Here is an 11,821-nt window from a genome sequence, read left to right as displayed (position 1 = left end):
ACATTTATTATTCAACAAACCTTTCTTTTTCAATGGTGGAGTGATTTTCGATTCTCATGAAAATCTCATTGTAAACTGAAACATCAAAGTAACTAACGTTGGCTCTAACATATCTTTGTACGTAATGCATGCATGGTCACATTTACTATTGTCCATTCACAACATAAAAATCTACCATAAATATATGAAAGAATCAAATTCTTCTTACACTTAGATATTAATTTTGAAGGTATGCATAACTAAACTACAAAATCCAGCAAAACAATTTGTAGGACATACACCCAAAATTTTGGGATTTCATGTCTTCCACAAAAATAAGAAAAAAAAGAAGTGAATTTTCATCTTCAATAATGAGATTAAATATTCCCTACATGAAATAATCGTAACCATTCTCCAAAAATCTATTCTTTAAATTAAAACAAAGTGAAGAATACTTGTACGTTGGAAATAACAAACTAATTAACAGGCACTCAATCGACTTTGTAATAAGCAACCCTCACTGATCTTAAATTTCTCGATGTGAAGAGGATAGTTGTGTGAATAAAAGGGAAATTTAGCTAACATTCCGGTACTCCACCTAATATCAATTGATTTTGGTAAGGATTGATATAGTTGGTTGGATTTGTCATGTGCGATTATTTATTTTTTTAAAAAAAAGTAGGAGATTGTAAATTAATGGTGAATGGGTGATAGAAAGAAAAAAAATTAGAATAAAAATCTATTCGTCTCTCATTTCCTTTCTTTTTCATATCCTTGCTAACTCTAATTATAAGCACATGTTTATAATTATTAAATTTATTACTATTAATTTTTATTACTTTCTCCGTCCATAATACTTGACACAATTATCATTTTCTTCCATTCCAAAATACTTGACACGTTATTAAATATGGAATGAGACCACTAATAAAAAAATATTTTGATATACACTCTTTGGGACCACAAACCTCAAACCCTAATTAAATCCTACATTTTCTCTCTCCTCACTACCCCCACATACACCACCTTTTGTTTTCTTACAATATAAAAATACAAATGAGAATCCTTATATAATAAACAAATGTTTTAAATGAACCCACTTGTAGTTTCTTAAACTACGTGTCCACCCCAATGTTCCAAGTATTATGGGATGGAGGGAGTATTATGTTCACAACACACCCCACACTCTTTGATGAATTATTTATTATTGATGAATTTGCTCTCTGAAAGAAGTAAATAATAATAATAATAATAATAATAATAATAATAATAATAATAATAATAATAATAATAATAATAATAATAATAATAACATGCAATGTGTGAAGGCAACCTCATCAACATATTTTTTTTAAAAAAAGGGTGAAGGCAAGTATGCTACTTTTATAAACATATCCAACGATCTAACTACACTAAAATCATATTGATTTATAATTACCTACAAAGCAAGTTAAAAGTTACCCAAAATTGGTTCTATATTACCTTAGAATATTGATACTTTGATATATACACAAGTACACATAAATCATCAAATACTACGTACATGATGCGGGTGACTGCATTAAAAGATAAAAGTTGAAACATTGCCACTAAAATTAAACTAATACCGTAATATAAACAGATTTATGCCACGAATAGTGCACAAGTACACAAGTGTAACAATGCCATCCTTACTTAGTTGTCTCACCTTTTTAAACCGTTAAAAGAAATCTTGATTTTTTTTTCATTAACACTTTAGGAAATCTGAAGTATATTCATTGGTGGTGATTTTTGTGAGGCACAAAATTGTGATAAGCCAAATGTGTAACAAAATCTGCCAACACATAATTCCACAGCCAAAGAAACTTTTTTAAATATCATTTGTCTTTTAAAATCATGTATCCCTTCCTCCATCCATAAAAAATCTTCTTGTTGGATTTTAACACGCATATTAAGGATTTTAGTATAGTAAGGTGAAAGTATGGATAAATTAAGTTAGGGTAATGATATATGTAGCCCTAACTCCCTAAGGACTATATATAAGCATTAAATATACTCTTGAAAATTACATAAAATTAGAAATTTATGATAAAAACACGCGTAAATCAGTGTAATTAGTGTTTATATTTGTATGATTTTTAACTTTATACGACTTGTATTTAATACTTATATATAACCCTAAGGACAATGTATAGCATTTTCCATTAAGTTAACAAAAGAATTTATTTTACTTTGGTTGAGTAACAGTATTTGTATTTTAAATAATTAGATTATTTTTTCGACAGCCTAAGAACATATACAAGAGGATTATTTACGGATGGAGGAAGTATTTGTGATATTTAAAAAAAAAAAATATTATTATATGGTTATCCTCTTCTTAGCAAATAAAGTGAAATATGATCCATTGAAATTCAATCTTTTGTTGAAGAATCCTCTCCAATCACTCAATCCCATTGTGATAGTGGGTTTTGCCTCTTTTTTTGTCTAGTCACAGTTTCCCAAAGTTTCTGACAAAATCTCATTAATTAAATAAGAATTATTTTGTGATTAAAATAATTGAAAAATTCTGTGCTATGCACGTTGACGTTGGCAATCAGTGTCCTTTTCTGGCTTAGGTGAATCTAACTTACTTTCTCTCTCTTCTAGTCCCATCATCACCAACCATCTCCCACTTTAACACTACGAGTTTTTATTTTCAACAGAACTATTTATTATTCATGTACAACGTTTTTTCCCGGGTCTTTAGAATTAAATAGTTTTAATCCTTGTTAATGCATAATTTATACTATTAATATTTATAATTATTGACTTAAATTTACAAACTCTAAGCATTTTTATTGTTATGCAAGCAAAAATCAAGAGAAGATTTTAATGTTGTTTGATGTAAAGTATATATACTCCCTCTGCCATTCATTATTGGAAAAATGGAAATAAATAATCTCACCTTTGTGTGGTCTGACTATAACAATCCCACTTTTGTATGTTATCTTCTTTTATCAAACCTTTTTGCCTACAACATGTTAAATAGGTTGAAATGGTGTTTTTTTTTAAAGCCACGTGTCACTCAATAATTGGTCAAAATAAAAAAAAGTTTAAAACAAAAACAAAAACAAGTAAAAAAAATTTAAAAAAAATAAGAAAAAAAACCCACCAGCCACCATGAAACCCCAACCGTTACCCTAGCCCCACCTAAAACCGGCCGACCGCCACCGTAAACCCCTGAAAACGGCCGGTCGGAACCTCTTAATACCAAAAACCACCCTGCCGACCATAACCCACCCCCAAATCACCCCTTGACCCACATCCCACCCCCGAAACCACCACAGGCCAAAGCCACCGCCCTAAAAACCCCACCACAGCTGCCGTAAACCCGCTAAAACTCCACCCAGCTGCTGAAAACCACCGACAACTCCATCCCAACCTCCCTAACCAGCCTCGAAAAATCCCACCCAACCTCCCTAACCACCCCGAATATCCCCACCCTAGCCCCGAAAACCCCCCTAAACACCCTAAAAACACATCCTTGGTTCTGGCTGACCATTTTCGGAGGTTAAGGAGGGCGACCGGTCGGTTTTTGGTGGTGGCTGGGGTAGGGGCTAGGTGGGGGTTGGTGGCTGGTTTTTATTTTTTTTTGTGCTTTTTTTTATTAAAAAATAAAATAAACCTATTACATATTGACACGTGGCATATAACCTACACAAATCGGTCATTAACAAGTTAGGGTCTATTAAAAGAAGATGACATGCAAAGGTGGGATTGTCTCGTGATAAATCAAAAGGTGAGATTGTTATTGTCAGACCACGCAAAGGTGGGATTATTTATTTCCATTTTTCCTTCATTATTTTCCCTATAAAAAAATGTTACTATATTAATTATTGGTTGGAAAAAAATGATAAGAGAGAAAAGTAGTGGGGTTAAAAGGGTGATTGTGAGAGTAAAAGTGTGGTCTCGCATGTCCAAAGATAGAATGGAGCAAAAATAAAGGGACGACCAAAAAATCGAGGCAAAAAATAAAGGACAGAGGGAGTATATAGTAGTTTATCTACTTTGGCAATAAAGAAAGTAGGTAAAGCTTGATAGAGTCTAAAAAATTATGTGAATTTGCCTCAAAACTTGAGTAAATAAGGAATTTAAGAAATGTCAATAAGAAAACCTTTAATACTCCACATTTGAGATTTTTTTTTTTTTAAATCTGAAATGGTACAATATTTTTGAAACTTTTTAAAAAGAATTATTATTCCGTACAATATTTAAGTAGCGGGATAATTATAATCAAGTAATCAACTGATTTGAGTTGTTGAGCTGATTTCTTTTCTAATAAAAAAACATTTACTTTTCAATTTTTGTAATTTCTCAATTTTATTTATCTTTTTGGGGACTTTTTGGCCCACATTAATTTCCAAATAAGTGGCATCACACAATAATAAATGAAATAATTTTTGTGTTTCAAATATAAATAAACAAACAAAGCATCCAATATAGTATCCACCAACCCACTAGTAGCCTTTTAGCCCACTCTCTCCTCCTACTCTAATGGAATCCATATATTTCTGAACTTTCTGCAACACACACTGCCCATTTCTCATTTGGGCAAAAAAATATCACCCATCTTTTTAAATCTCTCTATTTTTGCAAAAAGATCAAATCTTTACCCAAAAATCAATGGAGCGCGCAAGAAAGGTGGCTGGCAGAGCACTTTTGCGGCGGTTGCACCACCACCACCGCCCCAACAACCACCATAGCAAGGTGGTTGATTCAATCTCTTCTGCAAGGTATGTTTCAACAATGGCCCCACCTCCTCCACCTTCATCTTCTTCTAGATTCTTCTCGAAGAACAGTGAATTGGGAAATGTGGGGTTTGGAAGATTACCTCAAACTCGATCTATTTCTGTAGAAGCATTGAAACCCAGTGATACTTTTGCTAGGAGACATAATTCAATAACCCCAGATGAAGAAATTAAAATGGCTAAATTTTGTGGGTTTGATAATACTGATGCTTTAATTGATGCAACTGTGCCTAAATCAATAAGAATCCAATCTATGAAGTTTTCAAAATTTGATGAGGGTTTAACTGAGTCTCAAATGATTGATCATATGAAGGATTTGGCATCAAAGAATAAGATTTTTAAGTCATTTATTGGGATGGGGTATTATGATACATTTGTACCACCTGTGATTTTGAGGAATATAATGGAGAATCCTGCTTGGTATACTCAGTATACACCTTATCAAGCTGAGATTTCTCAGGGTCGATTAGAGTCATTGTTGAATTATCAAACTATGATTACCGATCTTACTGGCTTGCCTATGTCGAATGCCTCATTGCTTGATGAGGGTACGGCTGCAGCCGAGGCGATGGCTATGTGTAACAATATTTTGAAAGGGAAGAGGAAAACATTTGTCATTGCTAATAACTGTCATCCACAGACTATTGATATTTGTAAGACTCGGGCTGATGGTTTCGATCTTAAGGTCGTGACAGCGGATCTTAAGGATATTGATTACTCATCGGGGGATGTTTGTGGTGTGCTTGTTCAGTATCCTGGTACTGAGGGGGAGGTTTTGGACTATGGAGAGTTTATTAAGAAGGCGCATGCTAGTGGGGTTAAGGTTGTTATGGCTACTGATCTTTTGGCTTTGACAGTGTTGAAGCCACCGGGTGAATTGGGAGCTGATATTGTTGTTGGGTCAGCTCAGAGATTTGGTGTGCCTATGGGTTATGGAGGTCCTCATGCTGCTTTCTTGGCCACCTCTCAAGAGTACAAGAGGTTGATGCCAGGAAGAGTTATTGGTGTTAGTGTTGATGCGTCTGGCAAGTCTGCTCTTCGTATGGCAATGCAGACAAGGGAGCAACACATAAGGAGAGACAAGGCTACTAGCAACATCTGTACTGCTCAGGTATAGAGCTTCTCTTACATAATTTGTGAAGTTGGATAAATTATTTTGTCTGTCCTGAATTGTGAAGCAGTTTATTTATTTGATTGTTTATCTTTTTTATTTTCTTGTGTTTATTTGTGTGTGTTTTGACAGGTTATTTATCTGTGAAATTCATCTTAAATCACAGTAGGTCTTCTTGTGTTGTGCTATTATAATTTGCTTGTGTTATATTTTCTCTTGCTTGCATGACTATACTTATGTTGATAGTTTGAGGATGAAAATAAGGGCCTGCTCCCCTTATGTTCCTGTTTTGAGACAGGGTATTCTAGGGGAAGCAAGAAGATTTGTTTTGCAACAATTGAGCTGTGCTGTGTTTCTTTCTTATATTTCGGGTGTTTTTGTTTTAGTGTCTTCACAATCACAATACATGTTTATGTAATATTTCTGTTGATTTTTTTGGTTTTGCTGTGGTTAAATGAGCTTTATGTCCTATTATGAAGGCTTTGCTGGCCAACATGGCTGCGATGTATTGTGTCTATCATGGACCTGAAGGTCTTAAAACCATTGCCCAAAGGGTGCATGGTCTTGCTGGTACATTAGCAGCTGGGTTGAAAAAACTTGGGACAGTAGAAGTTCAGGGGCTGCCTTTCTTTGACACCGTGAAGATCAAGTGTGCTGATGCCAAAGCACTTGCTGATGAAGCTTGCAAGCATAATATGAATTTGCGTGTTGTGGACAACAACACAGTGAGTTTGATTTCTTGTAAAAACTACACCACAGTATTGTATATGAATCATGTTCCTTCTTATCTTGAGATTGTTGCCTTTTGACTCTCAGGTCACTGCTGCTTTTGATGAAACAACTACTTTGGAAGATGTTGATAAGCTTTTCAAAGTTTTTGCTGGTGGCAAGGCTGTGAGTTTCTCTAATTTACACTGATTAATTAATGAAATTAACGATAACACACAATACTTGAATGTGTGCTGAATTTATTTGTCATCACAATCTTGTCATATGTCAGGTGCCATTTACTGCTGCATCTATTGCTCCAGAAGTGGAGAATGCCATCCCTGCTAACCTTGTGCGGGAGAGCCCATATTTGACTCACCCAATCTTTAACTCGTATGGAATCTCTTCAGTGAATTCACTATGAAATAGTTATGTGTTTGATGTTGTATTCATTTTTTTTGGTTCTGAATGCAATTATTTTTATTAGATACCACACAGAGCATGAGCTGCTGAGATACCTTTATAAATTACAGTCAAAGGATCTGTCACTATGCCACAGTATGATTCCACTGGGATCTTGTACAATGAAGTTGAATGCCACAACTGAAATGATGCCAGTTACATGGCCCGAATTCGCAAGTATGCATCCATTTGCCCCAGCAGAACAGGCTCAAGGATATCAGGTACAAGAAATAGCATGTGTTGCTATTATTTATTATTTGGTCTTTAATACCTTAATTTTCTGGATCTTAAAAATGTGCCTTACACTTTATTTTGGGTCTATGTGCTCTTTACTATTTAGGAAATGTTCCAAAATTTGGGTGATTTACTGTGTACCATCACTGGATTCGACTCTTTCTCTCTGCAACCTAATGCTGGTGCGGCTGGAGAGTATGCAGGGTTGATGGTTATCCGAGCTTACCATATGGTATGATTATTCTAGACTAGCTCATTTGGTATTTCACTTGTAATATTAAGATAACTTACTCGAATGGATAGAATAGGGGATATGACCATGCAAGGCTGTTGGTTTTGGAGGACTGCCCTGTAAACATATGTCACCTTTACTCTTTGAGGGTTTTTGCAAGTGGGTAGAGCTTGCCATTTCGACTTTTCCACTAAAGCATATCTTAGGCATATTAAATTTGTTTAGTTAGCTGAAACATGTTGTTTTGTTGTCATGTAGTCTGGGAACTTAAATTTAAATTCCTTTTTCCTTTTTTTCCAAATTATCATCCATAACTTGCTTTTACAACACCCTCTTAAGTCTTGTGAAGTTGATATGCAAAATTTTGTTTTTTTATTTTAGTCAAGGGGAGATCATCATCGTAATGTGTGCATCATACCTGTCTCTGCTCATGGAACAAATCCTGCAAGTGCAGCTATGTGTGGTATGAAAATTGTCTCTGTTGGAACTGATGCTAAGGGAAATATCAACATTGACGAAGTGAGAAAGGCTGCTGAAAAACACAAGGACAATTTGTCTGCCCTTATGGTATGATCCACTGTGGCCTATATCACTAATGCTCCCATTACAGTATATTCTGAGTATATATGATATGCCTTTTGGTGGTTGAATTTTCTTCTGTCATGCAGGTTACATATCCTTCAACTCATGGTGTCTATGAAGAAGGAATTGATGAGATCTGCAAGATAATTCACGACAATGGAGGTCAAGTATACATGGATGGTGCCAACATGAATGCACAGGTTAATTGATTGCCTTTGACTTCTTAGGTCTAGTTGCTAAGTTGATTGTTACTGATAATATTATTTGCTGACCTCAATCAGGGATTTGATGCCACTTGGGATTATTATTAATAACCAAAGCTTGTCTTCTGTATCTTACACTTCGATAATTTTACGTGTTTTTCTGCTAGCATTGTCACAGTCTCAGAGACTTTAACAGATATAACATGGGTGTGTTTTATAAAAAGTAAATAACAGGGTTTCAGTGAAAATAAGTTTAAATGAGTAAAAATCAATAAGTTACTATTACAAAATTATTTGCGAATCAGTAACAATAAGATGAAAAAACAAGGCCTTAGTGTAAAATGGAACACTTGTGCCAAAAATTTTAAGCTCTCATTAGTTTTTTCCTTTTCTCTACTACCTCACTTTGTCATTTGCTTATACAAAATGTAACCGATAGGAAGAGAGAATGATTTTAATTATGCAGGTACAATGGTAATCAGTTAGTTATGGTTGTTCACTCACAGGCATTGGCTGTTATAGTAATTTTTTTTAGTTTGCTTTCTTTGATGATTTTTTTTGTATGTTCTGCTTTCTTTCTGGAATTATGTTTGCAAACATATCAGTATAAGACTCGATAGCTGATGACATGTATCATTTTCCTAGGTTGGTCTCACAAGCCCAGGATTCATTGGAGCAGATGTTTGTCATCTCAACCTACACAAAACATTCTGCATTCCACATGGTGGAGGTGGTCCTGGTATGGGCCCCATTGGTGTAAAGAAACACTTGGCACCATTTTTGCCATCGCACCCTGTGGTATGAGCTCTCATCTGAACCTAATGCATGACAATGGTGCTTATATTTAACCTCACCTTTTGCATAAGTATACATTTCAGTTGTATGAACGGCAAATGTTACCATGAGAATTTTTTTTTTTTTACCTAATGATTCTATATTGTCATGGCTATGTTTGACCCGAAAAAGGATTAAAAATAAATAAATAAAAAAAAAAAAAAAAAAAAACATCAGTGCATGCAGTAAGCCATTAGCTAATTCTCCCATAGAATCGATTAATCAAAGGATCAGCTATTTAGAACTCTGATAGCACCTCAAGACCCATTGTCCAATGTCCACCATCTCATCTGACTTTGCACCATTTTTAGCCCATAAATCAGCAAGTTCATTTAATTTGATTACAGTGAGTGAGTCTTACATCTTAAAAAATCAAATCCAAGTTTCTTAGCTTAAGACGCGTGATTCCCAAAGACACTTATGCTATATGGCAGGCCATATATGCTGAACAGAAATTTTGAACGTTAATACATCACCTAAAATTTCCTCTTCATTTGAGTCCCTTATCTCCACCATAGCTGACGTAATAGATGCTGTCCATTATAAAGTTGCAGATTTGAGATATGTTCATGTTTTAATGGTCCCAAATTTTGGTATTCAAACTATGCAGCAAAACTTATGATATTTGTTTTGTTGAAGGTTGGCACTGGTGGAATTCCTGCCCCAGAGAAATTAGAGCCGCTAGGTACCATTGCTGCTGCACCCTGGGGATCTGCTCTAATTCTACCAATTTCATACACATATATTGCTATGATGGGATCAAATGGCCTAACTGAGGCATCTAAGCAAGCTATCCTGAATGCGAACTACATGGCAAAGCGTTTGGAGGTATGTGTTCTTGAAGTCCTTTGTTCTTCTTAAATTCTAAGCTAACAATGCAATGACCATTAAATCTGACATTCATGTAAATTTGTTTGAATCCTTTTGTTAAATGATAGCATGGAAGCTGTATAACAATATTAGACTCTGTAATTAAGAATTTATGATATTGCTAACTTTATTAATCTCTACAGAACCACTATCCAGTCCTTTTCCGTGGTGTCAATGGAACATGTGCTCACGAATTTATCATTGATTTGAGAGGCTTCAAGGTAATTCTTCTGACGTAATTACTCGAGTTATCACTCTGGTTAAACTCCATGCTTCTATGGTTAAATGTTACTTCCATTGCAGAACACTGCTGGTATAGAGGCTGAGGATGTTGCCAAGCGTTTAATGGACTATGGATTCCATGGTCCAACAATGTCATGGCCAGTTCCAGGCACACTCATGATTGAACCCACTGAAAGTGAAAGCAAGGTACTTGTCTCGGTTGCTTTGATCCTACTTATCACCCTTTCCTCTGAAATTCCCACGTATGGTGATTAATGTTTTTATGTTATTGCTTCAACAGGCGGAATTAGACAGGTTTTGTGATGCACTAATTTCCATTAGAGAAGAAATTGCTGAGATTGAGAATGGAAAAGCTGATGTCCACAACAATGTCCTCAAGGTAAAATATTATTCTTTCTTCTGATCAATATGTTGGTCATTTTGATGTTCACTTATTTCAGTTTCTTAACCAAATATAAATTTTTTTTTTTTTAGCCCATACTGGTAGTAGCACTGGCAGATTAACAGCTTTGACTTACATAATAGATTAACAAGTTTCAGGGAATATAAGCTGCAGTAAGGCTATCTAGGTTTAATTCACTACAATAATTATGTTTAACTAGTTCAGATAAATTCCATCTAGTTTAGAGAGTTCCAAAAGGTTCAGTAAGCGTATTTCAGGTGAAAGAGTGAAGCTTGCCTATATGAGATAATGAATTGGCTACTGTTTATGCAGGGAGCACCACATCCACCCTCCATGCTCATGGCAGACTCGTGGAGCAAGCCATACACTCGGGATTATGCTGCATACCCTGCTGAATGGCTGCGCTCTGCCAAGTTTTGGCCAACTACTGGTATGCTTTCAATATCCCATCTCTGGTATCTGAAAATGTACCTATCCTTTTCTCACTCTCAATAGTAAACTGGAACTTTTCTTGTGGTTGGTTTCAGGGCGTGTGGACAATGTGTATGGTGATCGGAACTTGATCTGTACCCTTCTCCCAGCAAATCACTATGAAGAAGAGAAGGCCGCTACTGCTTAAAGTCTTAAACCCCTTAGCCTTCTGGCTTAGTTGCCAAAGATTTCATTCTTACATAGTGTTGTTGTATATACAATACATTCTCCCATTCGAAATGTGAGGTGGTTAGCCTTCATATAGGCACTCTCACATCCTCATTTCATCTGTAGGGATACATTCCCTCTCTCTCTCTCCCCCTCTCTTCTTAAAGAAAATGAAGAAAAAAAGGAACGTCTTTCTTATATTCTTCTTTTTAGTTCAGTAACTACTTCTTACATTTTCTCTTTACCGCTTTCTCCCAAGGGTCCATGTATACATATGGAATTATGAAATTGGTGAGAATATGAGAAATTGAAAATGGAGGAAGTTTTACAATTCAGTTGCGCAAAAATGTTCGTACTTTAGGAGTTTAGAGCTTTTATTATGATGCCATATCTCAGATCTTTACTTCAAAGCTCAAACTGTGGGAGTGATGGTAACCTTAATAGGTTGTACTTTGTAGTAATTCTCAATAAGACCATAAACCTGCAGTTTTGTGCCTGGTTTCCGTTGTGTGAGATATGGCGTATGTCATCCTTTAATCTATCCTTTGCTCAGCT

General features: G+C 35.4%; 1 protein-coding gene across 1 annotated transcript; it reads left to right on the top strand.

Moving 5' to 3' along the window:
- The first annotated feature begins 4,429 nt into the window (after positions 1-4,429).
- On the top strand, positions 4,430-11,360 carry LOC110715688 (glycine dehydrogenase (decarboxylating), mitochondrial-like). Its single transcript, XM_021894294.1, has 15 exons — positions 4,430-5,856; positions 6,336-6,581; positions 6,673-6,750; positions 6,857-6,957; positions 7,052-7,247; positions 7,367-7,492; positions 7,874-8,059; positions 8,161-8,274; positions 8,923-9,075; positions 9,751-9,939; positions 10,125-10,202; positions 10,285-10,410; positions 10,505-10,603; positions 10,940-11,057; positions 11,155-11,360. The coding sequence occupies exons 1-15, from the start codon at positions 4,621-4,623 to the stop codon at positions 11,244-11,246; spliced, it is 3,138 nt and encodes a 1,045-aa protein (XP_021749986.1). The 5' UTR covers positions 4,430-4,620; the 3' UTR covers positions 11,247-11,360.
- Positions 11,361-11,821: the final 461 nt, after the last annotated feature.

The sequence above is a fragment of the Chenopodium quinoa genome, unplaced genomic scaffold, assembly GCF_001683475.1.
Source record: "Chenopodium quinoa cultivar QQ74 unplaced genomic scaffold, ASM168347v1, whole genome shotgun sequence".
Lineage (NCBI taxonomy): Eukaryota > Viridiplantae > Streptophyta > Magnoliopsida > Caryophyllales > Amaranthaceae > Chenopodium > Chenopodium quinoa.
Note: the sequence above shows the minus strand (reverse complement) of the source record. Positions and strands in the feature narration are given on the sequence as shown.